The sequence below is a fragment of the Thyridium curvatum genome (genome assembly GCF_004353045.1).
Source record: "Thyridium curvatum strain D216 chromosome Unknown NODE_3_length_876553_cov_77.224826, whole genome shotgun sequence".
Lineage (NCBI taxonomy): Eukaryota > Fungi > Ascomycota > Sordariomycetes > Thyridiales > Thyridiaceae > Thyridium > Thyridium curvatum.
Window position 1 is genome coordinate 138,158 of NW_022156758.1, and position 21,594 is coordinate 159,751.

General features: G+C 56.6%; 5 protein-coding genes across 5 annotated transcripts; 2 read left to right on the forward strand and 3 right to left on the reverse strand.

Moving 5' to 3' along the window:
- Positions 1-1,622: 1,622 nt before the first annotated feature.
- Positions 1,623-3,766, reverse strand: E0L32_000733 (uncharacterized protein; the record flags this gene model as incomplete). Its single annotated transcript, XM_031142066.1, has 3 exons — positions 1,623-3,176; positions 3,304-3,422; positions 3,625-3,766. The coding sequence occupies 3 exons, from the start codon at positions 3,764-3,766 to the stop codon at positions 1,623-1,625; spliced, it is 1,815 nt and encodes a 604-aa protein (XP_030994267.1).
- Positions 3,767-9,468: 5,702 nt separating this feature from the next.
- Positions 9,469-10,389, reverse strand: E0L32_000734 (uncharacterized protein; the record flags this gene model as incomplete). The annotated part of the gene is made up of 1 exon (XM_031142077.1): positions 9,469-10,389. The coding sequence occupies one exon, from the start codon at positions 10,387-10,389 to the stop codon at positions 9,469-9,471; it is 921 nt and encodes a 306-aa protein (XP_030994268.1).
- Positions 10,390-12,394: 2,005 nt separating this feature from the next.
- On the forward strand, positions 12,395-15,109 carry E0L32_000735 (uncharacterized protein; the record flags this gene model as incomplete). Its single annotated transcript, XM_031142088.1, has 1 exon — positions 12,395-15,109. The coding sequence occupies one exon, from the start codon at positions 12,395-12,397 to the stop codon at positions 15,107-15,109; it is 2,715 nt and encodes a 904-aa protein (XP_030994269.1).
- An 884-nt stretch (positions 15,110-15,993) lies between these two features.
- Positions 15,994-17,165, forward strand: E0L32_000736 (uncharacterized protein; the record flags this gene model as incomplete). The annotated part of the gene is made up of 3 exons (XM_031142099.1): positions 15,994-16,290; positions 16,728-16,834; positions 16,964-17,165. 3 exons carry the CDS (start codon positions 15,994-15,996, stop codon positions 17,163-17,165), a joined length of 606 nt encoding a protein of 201 aa, XP_030994270.1.
- A 528-nt stretch (positions 17,166-17,693) lies between these two features.
- Positions 17,694-21,525, reverse strand: E0L32_000737 (uncharacterized protein; the record flags this gene model as incomplete). The annotated part of the gene is made up of 4 exons (XM_031142110.1): positions 17,694-17,864; positions 17,958-20,402; positions 20,460-20,725; positions 20,784-21,525. The coding sequence occupies 4 exons, from the start codon at positions 21,523-21,525 to the stop codon at positions 17,694-17,696; spliced, it is 3,624 nt and encodes a 1,207-aa protein (XP_030994271.1).
- Positions 21,526-21,594: the final 69 nt, after the last annotated feature.

The window sequence follows — 21,594 nt, forward strand, 5'->3', positions numbered from 1 at the left end:
CACTACTCGCCATCACCCGAGCAAGCGAGTCTCCTTATCTCCTCTCCTCCCCCTTTCCATATGTGACCTTGTAAAAAATAGCAAAAGATATAAGAGAGAGCGAGAAGGAGGGGGGTGTGAAAGGGTGAAACCTACGCTTTTTGTACCATAGATGTCGGGGGCCCGTGTGTTGTCAGTTTGCGCGTGCGAGAGCAAGAGAGGTTGAGAGGGGACGGGGGGGAGGGAGAAACGCCACTCCTAATTCTAGACAAGATTTCGAACGGCGGGCTAGCTGAGAGCCGGTGTATGTTGCCGGAGGACCAGCGACGAAAGGCGCAGCTGAATGTCAAGATGTGAAGCTTTATCTACCTTGCTTTTGGGATGTGACACGAGTCTCTCAAGAGGTGATGATGCATGGCTGTTCCATTTCTCACAAACCAATAACACCGTGGAAATACATTCTCAGGTCCTTCAACGCTGCTTGATGTGATACTGGGTGAACGTGTAGATGAGTTTTGTGTATTGTGGACTCTGTCTCTGTGCAGCCTCCCTGCCATCTTGTCCATGAGCTTCCATCATCAACGCTCTTCCCCTCCCCTCCCCACGCAACAAACGAAAGCCGCCAGACCTTGACTTCCCAAAGTCCGAGAGGGTAACACCAATCGAAAAGGGCTCCCAGCATTACGGATCATTGTCTCACAGTATCATAGGACCCTATGTATCCCTGAACCTCCCTGATGAAACTCCCGTTGCGCCTCTTAAAGAAAAGGGGGGGGGACGAAAAAGACAGGTGAGTCTATCCGTTTCGCGTATTGCAATTGCAATTCCCTTAGGTACATTACCAATCATTCATGCATGTCCTTAGGTCCTCCCTCTCCAACGGGATGACAAACAAGAAGCCTGGTGATGGGAGCTGAGAACCAGAGCAAACAAAGCTCAAACTGAACATATGACGACAAGTCGTGTATTCAAGAGAGAGAGAGAGAGAGAGGAACGAGTGGAAGAGGTTCATATAGGATTGATTAAACGCGGAAGATAAAGGCAAAATGCTGCTCCATTACGCAATGCGCACAAGCCGAAAATAAATTATTCAAGAAATCCCAAGAAAACAGATGATGCAGAGTACAAGAGATAGCGTATTTTTGAATACCGGTATTGATGCTCCTCATAAAAAAGGGGAAAATGAGAACTCCCGTCTCTATCGTCTTCGCTTTGTCTTCGCTTGAATAACATTCAAATCACCCAGCCAGCCCAGCCATCCAGAAAGCAAACGCTTCTTTTCCTGTTTTTGTTTTCTCTTGCCGTCTGGCCCGTCCGCCCCGAGAATGCGACGGTCTGTCTATCTTCCGAGGTGGGTGTCTCGTATGCTATGCATGTAATCGTATCCCAAGTGATGTCATGTACGCCAGGCGCCGTCGGGTCGGGTGTGTCTTGGGTTTTTGCGGTTTGGAAGAAAACCAAACGAAGCGGGCAAACCTGCTCTATCTTTCCTTGACTCAAAGGAAGAGGGCTTCCAGCGACCACGAGACGAAAAGGCAGCGAGCTTCCTTTCAAAGCGTCGTCGACCTAGCCCGCCACGGCGATGGCTGCGGCGGCGCATGGCCATCAGGTATCGTTGACTCGGCATCAGCACCCACCCGTTCCTACTGGGCAGGTGCCGGCCGACTCTTATTCGCACCACTACCGCCGCCGTTGGCCGACGAATGCTTCCCCGCCGCGATGCCAGCATAGCTCCATCCTCCGCCACCGACACCACCGCCTGAAGCTCTCTTCCTCGCCCTCAGCTGCGCCTCGTCCTCCTCCTCCATGCTAAACACAAACGACGGGTCCTCCTCGTCGATGGGCGTCGTGAACCGCCCCGTGACAGAGGACCCGATGGACCCGCTGCTGACGTGCCTCTCGAGTCCCCGCTCCCGCTCCCGCTCCTTGCCGATGATGCCCACGATGCCCGCCTTGGCCGCCGCCGCGTTGGGGTGCAGGTGCGGGCTGCTCGACGCGCCGGCGGCGCCGCTGCCGTCGTCCGAGAGCCGCGTCCGCTGGAGCTGCTGGGTGAGGGCCGAGGTGGGCTCGCCGCCCGAGCGGCTGCGGCCGTTGAGCCGCATGCTGTTGAGCTCACCGTCGGTGGCGAGGCTCGAGTTGCGCAGCGGGCTGCCGACGTGCCCAAACGCCGACGCCGCGGCGTGCTTCATCGACCGGCCCATGCTGCCCGACTCCATCTCCTCCTCCCTCTGCCGCTGGAAGAGCGGGCCCCACCGGCTCGGGCTGCCCGAGTTCATCGGACTCCCAAACTTGGTGAGCGACGAGCCGGTGGGGATGTCCCTCGCCTTCTCCTCCTCCGTCAAACGTATCGAGCCCCTCCTGGCCTTCTCCTGCGGCGTCAGGACTTCGTTAGCGAGCGAGCCGGGGACGTAGTCCTCCTCCAGGAACATGAACTCCTGGTCCCAGTCGCGGTCGACCTTGGGCGCGCTACTGCTCATGAGCTTCGGCTTGGCGTACCGGAACGAGCTCGAGTGCATGGCCCGTTTTCCAAAGTGCTCTTCCACGCCCCAGTTTGCGGGCGGACTACTTCCGATGGCGCTGCTATCGTGCGCAGAGGCAAAGGTCGAGAATTGATCGCCGCCAAAGGCGGAAGAGCGCAGGTTCTTGAGCGTCTCGGAGGTGCGGTCATCCCTGGCGTTGTGCAGGGACGGCGAAGGCGACTCGAGACCGAATTGGGACGGCACCGAGGCCGGCCAGGGACCGTAGCGTGCCGCATGAGAGATGCCGTTCGAATCGAACGATGCCGGCAGCGGCGCGTCCATCACAGACAGAACCTTGGTGTTCATTGGCGACAGGCCCAGGCCGAGCCGACCAGGGTCGTCTTCGCGGGGCGAGCCATAGTTGGAGGTGGGGTCGGCGGAATATGTGGTATCAATGGTGGGCAGACCATTCTCCATGCTCGGTTGCCGGTCGAGCTGGTGGTCAAATCTCTCGTCGCCGTAGGGATTCGCAGCAGTGTAGGGTGGGACGCCGTCGGCTCGCATGAACGAGTTGGTGAGGGCGCTGCTGGAGGATTGCGGGAAAGTCGGGGGGTTCACGCGGCTGCCCAGGTTGATCGAGGCATTGCCTATCGTGACTCCGTTCTTGTGGTAATTGATTCGGCGGCCGTCGGGGAGAACATGGATATTGGCACATCGGGGGCCAAATTTGCAGTTGCCCTGTAGCACAAGATTGATCAGAATGGAATCTCGTAACGATTTAAGGCTGTCCTTGTGTCACAATCTCGGACGAGGCTCCAGTCCGGCCGTCGGTGCAGAGGCGAGGAGGAGGAGGAGGGGCTCATACCTTGGCAAAGTACTTGCAGACGGTCTCGGTGGCGACGCCGATGTCATGGCTGAACGGGCACGCTGACCCAGCCTGGCAGGCGCCTTGACGGAAGAACTTGCAAGGGACGTGGGAGGTGTCTGTCAAGAGAGAGGGCTGTCAGTCAAATGGCGGTTGCTTTCTCCCACGCGACATGATGGCGCGTGTGCGCTCGACCCCGATTGCGGCTCCCGATCGGCAATTCTCGTCGCACAGGCGGGACGGAATGAGTCGAGGGAGAGAGCAGCCTAAGGCCGGAGGGCCAAATCAATCCGGGCAGGGCAGGGGATTGCAAAAACTCACTGGGCGGGCTCCGAGGCCCTTCGAATCTCTGGGAGGCGGGCGCGGGATTCATGGTGCCCTTGTGCGTGGTGGTGGCCTGGGGTGGGATGTTGAGGCTGCCAGATCGCATGTGCCGGTATTCAGGTAAATTCGAAGCAGGCATGGCTTTTTGTGGGCGGCAACAGGCGACAAGAGCGCCGTCGGGTGGTGCGGGTGTGCGATAGAGTAGCGGTCGATAGAGAAGAATTGCGTTAACCGGCCGGTAGGTCAGGTTGGCTGTAGTTCCAGACGGACCGACGCCAGGGCAGCAGTCAATCCGGCCCAAAAGCGGGCGACTCAGACGAAACGCGCGACACGCAAAAGAGCTCGAGGCGTTCCAAAGTGACGCCCGCCGCTGGAGTTTCCGTCTTCTTTTAGGCTTGATTTGGAGAGGGGCACCGCAATTGCTCGGGGGCGGCGGGTTGCAAAATAGAGGGGTCGGGGGTGGCCTGCGGGCGGTGGAAGATAGCAAAAACGAGCGAGACCAGACCAGGCACGACCTAAAATGACGCTATGCTCGCTACCACATTCTTGAGTTTCTCGAGATGCGGTTTGTGGTTTGAGGGATGGGAAAGTCCGTGGATAAGGTTGGAAAGTTCAGACAGCGGATAGAGCCGTCAGAGGAGTTTGAATGGCACCTAATGGGTCCAGATATCCAGGTGTCCACGGAGCTATGCGAGTTCAACTGCGTCGCCCAACCATGGGAGAGGAGTGCATAAGTAAGGCCAACATGGGTTTGCATGTAAGTACGGAGTGCGGCAGCAGCAGGAAGGCGGATCTCCGAGAGGCGTGGCGGTGGACGCGCCCAGGCAGGCCGTGATGGAGGTGAGGGGAAACAAGAGTCCGCCTAGAGACTAAGAGTATGCAGATTCCAAGGCAAGGTGAAGATATCAGGCCGATAGTAGCTAGATGGGCACGCAGTCGCGCCGCTATCAAGTGTCAAGGGGGCTAGCTTATTGCCGAATGTGGTTGCGTGTGTGCGTTCGGTTCGCCTTTGGATATCCAGCTGCAGCCAGGGATGTCAGGGTTTAGGTCTGATACGTGATGCGGTAGAGGGAGAGGAGGAGCCTGCGAGGGGAGAGGTCAATAACCCAGACCTGGGTAATAAGATGGAAGTGTGTCGGGAGATGTCTACCAGGTTTATCTAGAGCGGAGTGCTCCATCCAAATACCTCTCGGGTCGACCTCCTCATCTTGCTTCTCCTCCTCGCCATCAGCAGACTTGACCTCCAAAGTCCGGCTGGTTACGAATGCTCTGCGTCTTGCTGTCGTTGTTCTTCCTGGGGTACACCTAGACACACAGGAGGCAGTGTACACCTGAGAGGCAGTCGTCCCAGAAGAATCCTGGATCCGGGGTGTGCCTGGGGTTGTGTCCTGGCCAATCAACAGGTGTAAGCGACATGGTTTCGTGCCGTGGATGCTGGGGGTGCTGGATCAGGCCGCACACCCACCCACCTCCCCTTCTTGGATGTTCGGAGGCAGAGGCTAGGTACAACAACTAGATTAGATCCGCACCGTCTTTGATCACTTGTCTTGAACGCTGCAGTGAGACGTGAGAGTGAGATGGGATGGGACGTTGAATGATCAGTGGGGAGGCAGTGGGGGTCAGTCGGGAGCAGCTCGGTTCAGTTCTGATCAATCAGTCAGTCGCCGTGCCGGGAGAAGACCTGCTGCTTCTGGCTGCGAATTCACCTCTTTCGTGAGTCCGTCGCCGCACGTATGATGGCGGTTACCGAACCCAAGGCAAGCCGGACGGCTCCAGCCAAGTTACCCTCAGCTCGAACGCAATCCTGTTTGTGGCTCTCAGCTTGGCGTTCTCCGAGTCGGATCAGCAACTAGCTGGAGCTGGGGCGAAACTGGCTGGCACGGTGCGCGTTGTGTGCGGTTGTGTGCGTGTGTGTGTGCGCGCACGCGTCGGTCCAGTGGGTGTGGTGGAGAGGCTCTCATGGTGGCTTGGCCTGCTGGATCCGGCCATGATGGTGTTGAGGGGATTCAGAGAAACATGCATCATGTGGTGCGCCATGACAAACGCACCCAGGTCTGGGGACAGATCAGATATCGTTATGACTCTGCCATGACGCCCGGAGCAAGAGCGGAGGACCTCAAGTCTACACCGCCTCCAGTCTGGTCTCGCCGTCTCTTCCGGCCTGTTTCAGGCAGGAGCAACCCCACGATGCGATCGACTCGGAACATTATGAGGGCAAGGGCAGGCAGCCCAGATACTCCTTTCCTGGGCCATCCCCAGTGGCAGCCGCCTTTGATGGAATAGAGGGAAAACCTACGGGGGCAAACCCAATCACAGAGCGTGCGTCCACGATGATTCTCAGCCAACCTACCTTACTTCAGCTATGGCTGCTTTCTATTGATGCACTCTAGGCCCGTTTGATATCACATCCAGACAAAACGGGCCACCCTAACTGTCCAGGCCATGCCTCCTACGGCTCCCATGACCTCCGGAACGGCCCACTGAGAGGCCAAGCCACTCCGTCCTCGCCGGCACGCCAGCATCCTTTACGTACAAGTAGTTGCTGTTTGCTACCATGTACTTGTATCATGGATCCGAGATAGTGTGCTCATCCCTTGCCCTTCAGAGCATTACGTACTTGACGTGCTTCCCCAGGGCCCATCAGCAGGTGCGCCGTTTTGACGCAGCACGGCAGCACTGCGGGATGTTTCGTCTCGGTGCGGTTGCACTCGCCGTTGATGGCAGGTATCGTGCCTCTGTGTACTTGCGCCCGCGTCTTCCGGAGGTGCGCCTGGCCAAGCAGAGCGAGACTGGAGGCTCACCGATGGCTCGTCTCCCTTGGGTGTAAGACACGAGGCAGGAGTGTGTGGGCGCTGGTGGGCGGTGTGTGTGCGCTTAGGGAGCGAGCCAGAGTGGACGAGGCCGAAGCTCAGACGATGGTGGCGTTGCGGTCGTAGGGTTCGGTAGGGGAGGGGATCCCTGTGACACCCCCTGTACGGACCGTGCCCAGGTGGCTCCACCACACTAAAGGCCCGCCATAGCGGGGAGCGGCTCGTACCTTTTTAGCGGACAGTCGCTGTGCAAGCTGCCACAGTCTGAGGGCGGATCCTGTGAGGGTACATTGATCCGTGAATCAAATGCTCTGTCACCGGAGAAAAAAAAGAAGGACAGGAGACCTCCATGATGAATCATCTCGCTCAAAGGGCATACCCATGTCCTCTGTATCGCACAAGTACAAGTACATGAATTCTTGCCGGCATCCTGGTCAGCTCTCAGCAGCCGAGACATCCAGACACCATTCAACACCATCCCACCAGACCAGGCCGGGGACTGTTTGGAGTGTTGCAGCGACGGCGGTGAGGACATCGCCGGCTCCAACACTAACTAAGTAGAATACGACTTTACTTTCTGTCTGTCTGACTCTGTTGCGGCTCACCCCGCAACTGTTGAGAGTACGAGCGAGGGAAATGTTTTGGCCTACGGACCACACCCCTGCTCCGGGCGGCGATCGTCTGCCGCAAGTGCCGCGCACGCAATGTGTGCGAGCCGGGATGTGTCACAGGGCGAACAGGCTTATCTCGACTGCAAATGCACACTGATCTGCACTTTGTAGATCCAAGGGTCCGCAACATCTCTGTCTCCCCGGTCGGCATCAACCTAGCAATCTCGGGATGGGCTTGTTCGTTATCGTTGACTCCCTCTCCTTCCTCCGAGCATGCATCGTGCCAGAATACCTTTGCTCTCAATATTGCTCTCCTCGAGAAAGGCCCGTCACATCTCATATATCCCAAGGCGACCACCACTTGCACACTATATCCAAATAAAGAACAGAAGCTCGCTTCTCCACACGTTTCCTACGCCTTGGCAATCGCCCACACACCCTCTCCCTATGTACAGCCCATACCACTCGTGTTTGCCTCCCGGTCTGGGCCACCTACAGGACGATAGTTTGTCTGTCTGCCTTGTCCTATAGCATGTACTTCATTCTTTTGCACCAGATGACTCCCTTGACCACACCACTATGCTCGACACCACTCTATCAATCCCACATGCTCACTTGATCAAGACATGGTTGCCCACCAGATGCGGGCCCACCACGAAGTGACGACATCTCTTCCCGATATGGCCTGTAGCTCAGGTAGTCGCATTGAAAAGCACACTAGGTTCCCTGTTTCACCTGACTAAATGTCTCCTTTCGTGCGCCATGAACTTTTCTAGCTGAAATACGATATCCAGGCGATTCCATACGAATGCTGTGGAACAGCCAAGGTCTTGATCAAGAGCACTGGAAAAAGATTTCCCCAGTACGTCTCTAGGAAGGGGGATGAGTTCGGTTGAGTTGAGTGTGGTCTGCGGTGCGATCAGTGTACTGTATCATTGTTGCTGCCAGGAGAAGAACGATAGAGAGAACTTCGTAGAACACCAAGCGCTCTATGTGACGGTGGCCAACGTGAGGTCATTGCTACGACATGGGCAGTCTTTGCTCCTACGATTTCCTTAGTTGCCCGGGCTCAATGATGTTTCTGAGCACGACGAAACCAGATGCATTATGCTACCTTGTCAATGTCACCATCCCCCACAGGTGCAACGCCGTATAGCTTCTGGCTGTTTCAGATAGGTTGGCAAGCACACTATGTCCCCTAGGACAACTGAGACTCTTGCGGGCTCGTCAAAGAACTTCCCATCCAGAGCAGCAATGCACACGTTCCATCCCGCGGAAGCCGCCAGAGCCAAAATAATGTCTCTTCCAGTGGAATTGTTGCACGTGAGCCACCTTACAATGTCTTGATAGCTCCACATGCCTCCCCTAACGAGTGTACGCTCCGAGTTGTAGCACGAGATAGCTCGCTTGACTCCTTGCATATCGTCAGAAAATGGTTTTGGCAGTGAAGATCCCAGATCAGAAGACTCGACTGACCATCCCTGATAACCGCGATCCACTGAGCAGCTTCAAAAGAATTCCGCTCAGCGACATTTGCCGATGGTTCCTCCAGTCTTCGTGGCGTATAATTCCAGAGAGCGTCTTCAGGTCCTCCTGAGCCATAGTTAGCACGAGCCCCAGGGTGTCATTCTTATCCACAGTGATGCCACCGCCCAAGCCTCGTGTAGAACAATGATCCCAGCCCAACCCTATGTATATCTATTTACTCTTCTCACGTGGAGCTTTGACGGCTATGCCAGCATCACCGCCACTGTTGGTTGTGAAGTTGGACTAGCAGCCAGTGTATCTGTTACCAGTATCGCAGTCGCCATCCCAGGGGTGGGCTGGTCTCCATTCTTGTTGGTCTGCTGTGCTGTTCCTGAGGCTTCCTGATCAGCAGCAGTCATCGAGACAAGATGCTCCCACAAACGCCATCGCACAATCGGCAATCCGAAGACCCGACCTCTGGTACATCTTGCCGCTACTAGAACCGCAGCTTCTCCTCCAGTCTCTTTATCAAGTCAGTGCCAGGCGAGAAATGGTTGCGGTGAAGGGAGACGAGCCCGCCACAGGCGATGACATGGTATTATGGTTCCTCTTAACCCGAACTACACCAACGATATAGATATTGACACGTCCTGAGCCATGAGATCGAGGGCAAGTATTACTTAGTCTAACCATGATTCCGGCATCCGAGCCTGACTGCTTTAGCCCCTTTCGATCTGCTGAGATTTGCGAAAGATCACCTTTATGATGAAATACATGGTAGCTCTGGGATTTGTGAACCTTCGCTGTTGCACACTGATCTTCACTTTAGATGCAGCCCATGTCCCAACTCTTACAACGTCTCTAATAAGATAATAAAGGACGTGACTACAGGCGCCGCCAGAAGCCTCAATGAGAGGCTTACCGGACCAGAGCCTTTCTCAGCATGAGTATACCTAATCGTCCCTTGGTACTGCAGCCATGTTGGCATCGTCACTGCCGTGATCATCGATTTCGGCGGGATGTGGCGTCCGGATCCAGTAGTCGACAGCGAAATCGACCAGCTGCGGCATGGGGGCGATGAAGCCTTGGGCCATTGCGACGGTTCCCAGTCTTGCCACGCCAGAGACTACGGCAGCAGCGCCGACGGCAAGAAACTCGTCCTCATCATCCATGACCCTCGGGACCTTAAACTCCACCCAACGTCGCTGTCCGTCCACGATGAGAGGTGCGCCCTCATCGACGGTGAGCCGATTCGGCCATCGAATGTGCTCTGCAAGATGCAGAGCAGTGCAACGGTCAAAGCCCACTCCGATCAGTAGAATCTTGGCGTCGAGACGATAGAGTACGCCTGAGGGCGACGTGGGTCCCAGCGGATCGCTCAGTTTGTGACGCGCCGTGATCTCCTCCGCGTGTCGGCCCCACGCTGCCATCGAACAAGAGGGGTGGGAACTGCGCAGAGTCCCCGGCCAGGTACGAAACACCTCGACGACGGCTCCCATGTCGCGAGTGGGTGTCGTGGCCGGGTCGTATGCGGGCATGGTGGAGCGAATGATCTCTTCCCAGTCCGTCGGGACGGGAGGATCGCACCAGTTGGCCGGGTCCGTAAGGTCAGCAGAATGGGCTGGCATCGCTACGGTTCCGTCCGACCCGACTGCGTCGAGCAGCGTCTGGACGACGGCCACGGGTCCTCCGCTCACCCATCCCAGGGATCGGAGCGAGGAGTGGACAAGCACGACGTCGCCCGGTTCGATGCCCAGACGTGCGAAGTCACGTTTCAAGGTTTCCCGAGTAGCGGGGGTCTTCGTCCGTTCAATTAGGCCAGAGGTGCTCCTTTGCCGAACAGATCCATCATCTGGGGCCGTGGGTATTCCCATTCTTTACTCGCTTTTGATGACTGCGTGTGGGTGATGGTCCGATCACTGGCCGAAGTGTTGAAACGCAGGGCTTATGTTTTCACCCCCACCATTTCGCTGGTCTTTCGACACAACACAAGAACGCTCCAGGCAACAAGAAACTCGACAAGTTGCGTTTGTCAATCCACGACTGCGCTTCGATGATGGATTTGATTCACAATTTGGTTTGTCCAGAGCGCAACAGGATCACCTGAATGGTGAAATATATGGCCATAGCCCCCTTTGAGATGCGTATGTCTTCTCTGTTGCACAACTCAGCGGTCCAGTTATACCGTGCTCTTGAGTCCTTGCAACTTGGGATCTAGAATGAAAATGAACGTTCTGCGCCATTCTCTACTCAGGAATTGATAGTAGGTTAACTGGCTAGCCATGGAATACATATCAATCATGATGATGGATCTGCCTATACCACCATGTGTAGGAACCATCAGCCTGCAGCGCAACGTTGAATCCAATTCGACCTCGATCAGGCACCCAGTAGTGTTTGATGTTCTCCCTATCTGTAATCAGTCCCGCAATTAGAGTGCCAATCGAGGCCAATTCGTGGAACACCAATATACGGGCCCGATGCGGCTCAATCTCCGGACGGTAGCCATTGACCAACCAGGTCAGCAGTTACATCATGCTCCCATGTGTTGATCATGGCTATTGTCGATTCTTGGATCAACAACTCTTGCAAATATGAGAATGAGTCAGGTAGGCGTCTGTTGTTGAGGTTCTTTTCCGGAACCACGGCAAGCAACGGTTGGGTTGGAGCACGTTGGAGATCTCATGATGATGCTGGTGACTGAATTGACTAAAGCACCTACTAGGTAAGGTAGGCCCTGCCAATTTCTGTGCTGAGAATGGTCTCGGCTATGGTTGGTGTTTGGCGCGAGGGAGAAAGTGGAGTGACATAGAAAAAGAGGGCCCAGCTGAGGGGGAGCTTGGCCCGTCTTGTGGCCTGTGCGCGACATGCCTGATTCACCTCATTATTTAAGTAGCCGGGAGCACCTGCCCTCTCAGCGAGCTACCCCTCTCCACCGAACCAGGAAGTTACCACCAGTTTCAAAGTACCCGCCTCTGCCTGATCTACATTAGCTGTAGGTAGCTCTGCAGCCCTCTTGACGCCAACAAGATACCCTTCGCGAGGGTACCCCAGGGCAACCCATCAAAGTCACTTCTGGAGCCCCCAAGCTCGCACCACTGCTGGTGCTGCTGTTGTTGCTGCTTGCTTGTTTCCTGCCCATCTTGCCTGTCGCGAGTCGCATGAGCCGCCACCAGACAAAGAAAGAGCCGAGAACATCAGCATCACCGCCGTCTTCAACGTCGCCAATCCCCAATCCGGCCACTCCAACGCGCCCAAACTGCCACCTCGCGCGCTGCGACGAATCCAATTGGCACAAGGACCGCCGCTACTACCAAATCGGATCTCCTTCCTCCATCCTCCAACTTCCCAAGGCCGATCCGCAACCACGCAAACCAAGCCCGTTTGCGCCATTGCCGCCTCCGCCTTCGATCCCGTCTTTCAACAAAGAGGCCGCCCTGCCATGGGAATAACAAGCCGCTCAGTCGCTTCCTTCGTCATCCCCTCCACATCGCAACTTCCACCGTCCTCGTGATCGTCCAGACGCTGGAAGTTTCTCTCTAACTTGGTGAGTTGCGACTCCGCATCCGCATGTCCCCTGCATCATCGCCATCATCATCGCTTTACGTCTTGGTGTTTTGTTTTGGAGAGCATGTCTTTCATCCCGGCCTTTACTACCAAAGCATCATCACCACAAGACCATCCTTTGTTGGTGGTTCATCCTATGCCGGTTGCATTATGCGCCTTTCTTCATCGATATAGATGTCTTCTTGTTGTTCCTCATTACCCTTTGAACTTCAATACACACACAGCATCTCCATATCTTGATCTTCAGCAGCGCCATACCTCCACTGCTATTCCCCATTGCATCGTGTTATGTGTCCTTATTCTTTGCTGACAATGGCACCTCTCACAACAGGCGACACCGCGCTTGAGCGCAGACTTGCTTCCCTCTCCATTCGAACCCGATACCGGCGCAACCCTGACACTGCCATGGCCGGAGGCAAGAAGGGCGAGAAGCTTCTCACCCTCGGCTCCCGCCTCAAATACCCCATCAAAATCACCAAGCTCTACAAGAGCGCTGGCGAGAAGGTCAAGAGGCAGGAGCCCGTATTACAATATTCTTTCCAGTGGCTCAAGGAGCTGCACAACAAGGACACCGGCGAGCTAGAAACCCAGGAGCTGACCAGCCTCGCCGAGTGGAATGCTCCCGAAGACGGACAGCTCATCGCCTGGCACCTCCAACCGGGCCAGGTTGTCGCCTCTGACAGCCCTTGCATAACGGTCGAGGAAGCATGTACCCACGAGATCCAGTTTCAAGGTCTTTGCGCTCTGTGCGGCAAGGACATGAACGAGGTCAACTGGGCCAGCGAGCACCGTGACACCGAGCGCGCCCCCATAAACATGACGCACGACCAGACTAGTCTGACGGTCAGTCAGATGGCCGCAGCCAAAGCAGAGAACGAGCTGCAGAGGAGGTTAATACAGGACCGCAAGCTGAGCCTGGTTGTCGATCTCGATCAGACCATCATCCACGCCTGCATCGAGCCCACCATTGGCGAATGGCAGCGAGATCCCTCGAATCCCAACCACGAAGCCGTCAAGGACGTCAAGAGCTTTCAGCTCAACGACGACGGTCCCCGAGGCCTGGCCAGCGGTTGCTGGTATTACATCAAGATGCGGCCGGGCCTCCACGACTTCCTCAAGCGCGTGGCTGAAAAGTACGAGCTGCACGTCTACACGATGGGCACCCGTGCGTACGCCATGAATGTCGCCAAGCTCGTCGACCCCGACCAGGCGCTCTTTGCCAACCGCGTCATCAGCCGTGACGAGAACGGCAGTATGACGGCCAAATCCCTTCAACGACTCTTCCCCGTCAGCACCAACATGGTTGTCATCATCGACGACCGTGCCGATGTCTGGCCCCGCAATCGACCCAACCTCATCAAAGTCACACCCTATGATTTTTTCAAAGGCATTGGAGACATTAACTCCAGCTTCCTTCCGAAACGAGAAGATCTGCTCAAGGGACCCCCTGGCGCCCCGCCGCCCGCTGCCAATGGCGCACAGGCGCAGGGAACACCAGAGGCCACGGTCAACGGCACTCCCGATAAGATGTCGGCTCTAGAGGAGCTTGCCCGCATGAGCGGTGGCGATGACACCATGCTCATTCAGAAGCAGACGGAGGAGCAGGAGCGGACCCTCGAGAAGCAGATTAAGGATCGGCCTCTGGCGCATCTGCAGGCTGAGCTCGACAAGGAAGACTCCGAAGCCACTCCCATTCCTGCGCCGAACGGCGATCAGCCTCAGCAGACACCAGTGCCTCATCGACATCATCTACTACTTGACAATGATCAGGAGTTGGCCTTTCTCGAGAAGCATTTGCTCGGTCTACACGAGACCTTCTACGAGGAATACGACGCTCAAAACCGAGGCAGGAGTAGTCGCGATATACCGCTCGTTCCCGATGTTGGCCATGTCCTGGACAAGCTCAAGGCCAAGGTCCTGAAGGGAACGTCAATAGTATTGTCGGGCATAATCCCATTGGGCTACGATGTGAGGACGTCTGAGATTGGCTTGCAGGTGCAGAGCTTTGGCGCTTCTCTTCATACAAGAGTAGGCAAGCACATCACTCATCTGGTCATTAGCAGTGACCGGCCGAGGACGGCTAAGGTCCGACAAGCCGCTCAGATCCCTCACATCAAGATCGTCAACCAAAATTGGCTGGCAGACTCGTTGAGCCAGTGGACAAAGTTGGACGAGACGCCATACCTAGTACGCCACCGTTATATCAGCTACTTCACCGCAGCCACAATCACTAACACACAAACCTATCAGATTGATGTTCATCCAGCCGATCGTGCCAAAGCCGCCGCGACGAACGAGACCACAGATGCCGAGACTATTTCAGACGCCGACGACAGCGACGATCCGACGGGACAGAGCAGGAACAAGTTTCGGATTATCGTATCCGACCCGTCTGGACAGATGGGCGAGGACGATGATGACGAAGACGCGGATGATGGGGACGACGATGACGATGGTGAGGATGAGGAGGAGGAGGAGGAGCGCGAGCTCGATGACGCCAGCAGCCCTATGGATGACCTCAAGACGTTTGACTGGGCCGATGCTGATGCCGAGCTGGCCGAGTTCCTCGCGGACGAAGACGGAGACGAGTCCGAGTTTGCCGAAGACGGCAAGTCGGAGATGGAGAGCGAGGCCGAAGGTGAAGGAGACACGACGCTTCTCTCGGCCGGTGGCACCAAGCGCAAACACGAAGAAGACAGCGAATCTGACGGCGACGGGTCACGGACGGAAAGCCTGATTGCCAAGAAGCAGCGAATAGCCAGGAATCGCGGCGCATCCGGGCTCAGGGAGGTGCAGACTCCGGGCGGCGGCGATGGAGCCCCTAACAATGGTGCTGACAGCCTGCCCACGCCGCAGGTGAATGGCGGCGCCGATATGGATCTGCGGAAACAGAAAGCGGGCATGATCGTGGCCGACAATCAAGACGACATTGATGACGCGCAGCTCGAGGCGGATCTCATGGCTGAGCTCGAGGCCGACGAGGCGGAAGCGGCGGCGACGGCGAGTGCGGCGGCAGAGCAGAGCTAGGAGAAGCTGTCGCGGGTGATCCCGAGCAGTGTCATACGGGGCACGTGCCTCTTCTGAACAAGGAGCGTTCATAAAAGGCATCGTTTCATATCTTGTAGAGTAGCAAAGCCGGTGGAGTTTGTCGGGCAGGCGTTTTTTTGACCTCGAGTCTCGGGTGATCTCATTGGCGAAGCAAGCACAGCGGCGGCCGGGAACTGTGTGTTTTGTTATGTGAGGGGCTCTTCGTCGGTCAGTGTACTTCTTATTATTACGACGACGGTGTTTTTGCTGCTTGGAGGCAGGCAGTCAAGGCAGGTGGGCACGATAGGGTGGTCTTTGTAACGCGATACCCTTCTGATTGTGCGGAGAGGAAGACATTGAGACAGAGAGCAGATTCCATGGGCCGGCGTTCTTGACGATGCTTGGCCTTTATGATATGACAATACAATACAAACACGGCAGAGTGTTGCCCTTGTACATGAAAATGAATGGATGGTATTTATGTGTGATGCACTGCAATCGTGAGCGAGAACTACTCTGAATTGGGAACGTCATGTCATGTTGATGTATCTTGGATGTTATTCCAGTATTATTTTAACATGGTTTGTAATTAACATGCTAGAAATAAAAATACCATATTGCAACATCCGGATTTTGATCTCTACTAAAGCTGCGATGCAGATGAAATCTGGAAATTTTTATTGAATACCCCTTGCAGATGCTACCAACATTTACTGTGACCTTTATTTTATGCCTGTTGGAAAGCAATCCGCTCTTGAGTTCGTGAAGGCAGCTTTGCTGGTCGCGCCTGCGCGCCTCCCCAAGCAACTGGTGATGCCGCATGAGTGGAGCCGGAAGTCTGGCTTACATAATATTCTCTTGGTCTTGAACCAATCAAAATCCCCATGTTTGCAAAACGAATGTGGGTCTCTCTGCCCATCGAAAGCTACGACACTTTCGCTTTTGCCGACGTCGAGCGAAGCCATCCCGAGAATCATAGCAAGCCATCCGAACCTCCACGCTCAATTGAACACCCCCTAACCCCGCAAACAAGAGGAAGGGGCGAGACGACAGACCGAACCTCACACTTTCCCTTTTATCGAATCGGAGGAAGGGTTCCTCAGCGCGAACCCCCGAGAGACTCGCCCGCCATGCCGCAGGACATGCCGCCCGTTGGCGGCTACGGAGCCGTGCAGTACAAGGTGAGTCAACTCGTCGAGTGATGTCAGGCCGGCTGAGTGGTGGACGGTGTCTCTGGGGAATGATGGAGGGAGGGGGATTGGCCTGGGATTGTGGTGTTTGGGACAGTCGCAGTCAACAACGGAGAGGGCATGCGAAGCGACGGGGAGATGGTCAGGACGGGTCAGTCTACAGAATGGAGAGAGCCATGCGAGCCATTGCCAAACGTAATCGGCAAGAGGAGGAGACGAAACATTGGGACCCGAACATCAACGGCTGGCCCGGCTGGTGTCTGGCTTCTCTGCCGCTGGATTGCGTCGTTCCTAGAGAACAGGATGCGAGGAGGGAGGGGACAGGCGCGAATGGCAGACGGGCAAACACATGACTGGAGACACCAGGGCCGTTGGCATCATCATCATCAAAGTACACACAGCTAACCATCTCTCCTCCTTCACAACAGCGCAACCTCCCCGCCCGCGGCTTCCGCCCCGCCGCCCTCCTTCTCGGCGCCGGCCTCGTCATGGGCTTCGGCTGGTACAAGCTGACCCTCGGCATCCGGGAGCAGAAGTAGGTCTTCCCCTCCCCCCCTCTCCCGCTTTGAGTCGTCTGTGCTCCGACGACACCACATGCACAAACACAACGTACTCCCGCGAAAAGGGCAAGCAATGGCTGACCCCATGCGACAATCAACCACAGCGAGCTCGCGCGCGAAAAGATGTGGTCCCGCATCCACCTGATCCCGCTGCTGCAGGCCGAGGAGGACCGCGACCTGGTGCGGCGGCACCTGGCTGACCAGGCGCGCGAGAAGGAGCTGCTGGGCGAGAACATGAAGGTCTACAACTCGGACCGGTACGTCCGGCCGACGTTTGCCGTCACCCCGGAGAAGGTGACCAAGTAAATGTCGAGAGAATCTGGCGAGATGGAGGGGGGTCGAGAAAGGATAGGAAAGGAAGACCAGCATACCACGATGGCTTTTTGTGGTTCTGGGGAGAGCCCGTTGTAAACACTGTACATAAAGAGAATGGCGGTGGGCGGAGGAGGGCCCGCGTGACGAGATAGACTGGAAAAGAATCAGTTTCAGAAGAAGTTGCAGAGCCTTGGTCTGGCGAGGTAGATGATGCAAGGTTAGAGGTTCGCATGCACGGAGGTCTGGCGACGACGGCACGCAACTCCAGTTGGCCACTACGCACTGGACAGTTGTTCAGTCTTTCCAGAACACATGTTCTTCGTAAATTCTCAGTCTCATAATCTCTCGCAAGCAAGCCATGGACATTACAAAAATCAAAAGAACACTCCCTGCTCCCAGTGGCTACGCCCGAGTTTCCAACCCAAAACAAAAGCCCAGCATGCAACCTCGTTTGCCAACCCGTCGAAACTATGTACACATGAAACGTCACACCAGTGAGACCTGTGTATCGATCCCAAATTAAGCAGGCACCTGCACAATCTTGAAGCCCTCGGCCACCACCTTGGCGATGTCCTCGTTCTTGTGCGGCAGGAGGCCCAGCGCGAACGCGACGTCGTTCCACTGCCTCTCCGTGTCGCACCGGCCCAGGCGCGCCGCCAGCTTCTCGGCCAGCTGCTTGGCATGCTTGTCCTGTTTTTTTGTCATAAGCATTAGCACGATTCCCACACACACTTCTCGTATTTCCTTCCTTCTGGTGATGATAATAATGATGGAGTAACATACCTTCTCCACAAACCCGAGCAAAAACTTGACGATCCGGCGGAAGCTCTCCTCGTCGAGCGCCCTCTCGGCCGACAGCAGGCTGAACATGTCGACAAAGTGGTTGTACACGGCATTGTCCTTGGTCGACAGCTCCGTGAAGAACATGCGCGCCAGGTCCGCGATCCGCTTGTCCTCGTCCTCGAGGCACTTGGCCATCTCGCCCAGCTGGCCCTTGACCTTGACCTGGCCCGCCAGGATCAGGAACGTCAGCGTCATGAGGCACGTGCGCTTGACCGACGCGTCGGCGTCGGCGAGCCGCCTGTACAGGAAGTCCGTGTTCTCGTCGATGAGGTGGTTGAAGCACACGGCCATGTCGCCCAGCGCGATGACGGCGTTGGACCGCACCGTCGCGTCCGTGGACCGCTCCATGATGGTGATGAGCAGCGGCAGGTTGGCCTCGCAGTACTCGGCAGACACGCACATGAGCTTGGCCAGGCACAGCGTCGCCGCCGCCTGCAGCCCTTTGTCGCGGTACGTCGTGTTGTTGGCGCAGATCTCGCTGACGAGCGGGCCGAACATGCCCAGCAGCGAGTTGGGTCCGTAGAGCAGCTCGCGCTCGCGGATGTGCTGCATCGCCTCGGTGAAGTCGTCCTCCGACGTGCCGCCGATGAGGTCGAGCTCGTCGGCCGGCTCCTCCTTCTTGGCCGGCTCCTTGCTGGCCTTGCTGCTGCGCCGGCTCTCCTCCTCGGCAAGCTTGGCCGCCGCAGCTGTCTTCTCCTTCTCCTGCTTCCTACGCTTGAAGTCGAGCTCGCAGAGTTCAAGGTGCACAATCTGCTTGATCGCGACGTGGCCCACGATGAAGAGGAGCTGCGAGAGACCGATGGTGCCGTCTCTGTTCGGGCGGGCACCCGGTTGCTGACCAGGGCCAATCACGGTGGTGTTGCCAGCGGCATCCGTCTCGACAGTCTTGGTCTCGTCTCGAGAGCTGGGCCTTGAGGCCTGGGGCGAGAAGACCATCCTCGTCTTGCGGCGGATGATCTCGGAGCAGAGCACGTCGGGGTGCTTGGAAATGGCATAGATGGCGTTGATGGCCTGCTCGGCGACGCCAAACCACTCCTTACTCTCGGTGGGCACCTCGGTGATAGCGGCAAGCCTGGCTAGCACGGCGTGGTCGTTAGGCAACCGCGAGAACTTGATCGGCGAGTCCTTAGCTTGCCGGCCGATCGGGTTGATGCGCCGCAGCGCAACACAGGTAAACTTGGCCAGTTGCAGGTCGCCACGGCCATGGGGGCCGAGACCGGTGCGCAACATGGTCTCCATCTCGCCGACAACAATGCCGGGGTCGGCGGTGGCGAGCATGCCCAGCACAATGATGGCGCCGCGACGTTGCGTCCGGGAGATCTCCCTCTTCTGGATACCGTAGACCTGCCAGAGCTTGGCGATGACGATGTCGGGGATCATGCCGCCCTTCATCATGGTGGCCAGGAGCTGCTCTAGTGAGGTAAGCTCGGCCGGCGTGGCACCAAAGGTCAGACTGATCATGTTCCTGGCAATGTAGTTGGCCGCGTCGTTGGGACTGAAATTGTCAGGAGCCTCAAAGAACAGGCGCTTGTAGCACTCGATGAGGTGAGTCTGCACGCCCTTGCCTTCGTCGCTGTTGCCCTTGGTCCAGATCAGCCTGAGCATACGCCGAATGCCGACCTTGTTCTTCTCGATGTTGTAGGCATCACCAATCTCAAAGTACTCCATAGCCTCAATGACCTCGCTCTTGTTTCTTGAGCCAAGCAGCTGGCAAATGGTCTCGGTGGCGTCGTGCAGGATGTCGATGAATTTGAGTGCTTCCGAGTAGTACTTCTTGGTCAGAGTGAGCTTGTTGATGGCCTCGGAGGTGGCGGCCTCCTCCTGGGCCTTGCGGATGACCTCCATCTTCTCCTCTTCAGTCATTTGCGAGGGGTGCTTCTTGGGCGACTCGATCTGGGTAGCCTCATCCAGCAGCTCGGGATCGACCGTGGTGTTAGCCTTGTCGCCACCATCCAGCTCGGGAGCGCCCGCAGGTGGCTTAAGCGCGTTGATCTCTGCGTCGACCTTGTCCAGACGCTCTTGCCAGTCTTTCCTTGACAATTGAGCCCCGTGCATGGCCGTGAAGGGGTGAGTCTTGATCAAGCTTCCGAGCAGTTTGATGGCGTTCCGCCGGACATTGCTGCTCTTGTCCTCCAAGCTCTGGTTCGCCAACTCGGCCGCCTTGAGGCGACGCTTGGGAAACTTCATCTCCAAGTCGCACAGCTTGACGTAGACCTGGATCGTCCTGCATCGGCAATAGGGGTTGATATCTAGGAACCGCTCCTCAAGGACAGTGAAAAAAGCGTTCAGCTGGGACTTGTGGTCTTCTCCGCGCTCATCTTGCTTGCTCAGATAGGCTACCATGTTGCCGCAGACCTCGATCAATGCGCAACGAAGGGTATATGACTGAAGACGGCGTTAGAAAATTCTGTCGGCGGGGAACTTGTCTGTGAAACTGCTTACCTCGCTGTCCATCTGCTTTATCAAAGAAGCCACCTGTTTGATGACCAGCCTGGGCGCCAGCTCGGAGAGCTTGACAATGAAAGATGACACAGACTTGGGTCCCTTGGTGTCATTACTGCTGAACTCCTTGCCACTGAGCTCGGCTAGAATGTCGTTGGCCAACTGCTCGTAGTCGTATTGTTCTGACAGGATGTGCAGAAACTCGGCCATGGGCTCTGACAAGTGCTCAAAGTAGGTCAAGTTCTGAACGATAGATATTTGGGCGGCTGTTCGATGTCAGTTGATTGCTATTATCCTTCAGCTAGAGGAAGATAGAGTACGTACCATAGCCGTGGCCGTGGTGCTTGACGGCCATGCACAGCACCTTGAATGTGTGCATGCGAATGGAGGTCGACTTGACCCGCTGCTCGCTCTCCAGAATGAGGTATGCGGGCCTGGTCAACAGACCGATAAAGGTATCACGCTCCGAGGTGGTCAGGAAGATCTTCCCCAGCTTCAAGCGCAGCACCTTGCACATGGTGTCGAGCGAGGTCTGGAGCTGCGCAGCAGAGTCCCAGCTGCCCTCTTGGTCGGCGCCCTTCTTGCCCTTGGGTTTGCCGCGACCTCGCGCGACGGGCGCCGAGGACGACTTCTCGGCAGACTTGGTCTCGACGGCTGCGATGGTCCATTGCAGTAGGAAGCCGTAGATCTCGAGCAGCTGCTTGTGGTGGGCGATCAGGTCCTGCTCGTCGGACTCGAGGTCGTGGTGGACGATTTCGGCTTCGGCGGCGAGGCCGGACGTGATGAGATCAAAGACCTTGCTGAGCGCGTGTGTGGGAAGAAAGGCGGCGTATTTCAGCAGGAACTGCAACGAGTCGAAATGCGCGCTGCGCGTGATGGCATCTGGACTCTCGGCGACGGCATCGACGATGGGGTTGAGCACGGGGTTGATGACGCCGTTGGTCAGCGCCTCGGGATCGTTCTCGCAGTCGAAAAGCGCGGCATCGGCCTCGGGGGTCGGGATCGTGGCCGGGTCGCTCATGTAATGCTTGAGCGCATCGTTGATATCAAATTGGATGTTGTCCATGGCTGGACTCGGCGCGCGCAAACGGCGATGCGCGATCCAGCGGTGATGTCGGGGGTATCAGAGAGGGAG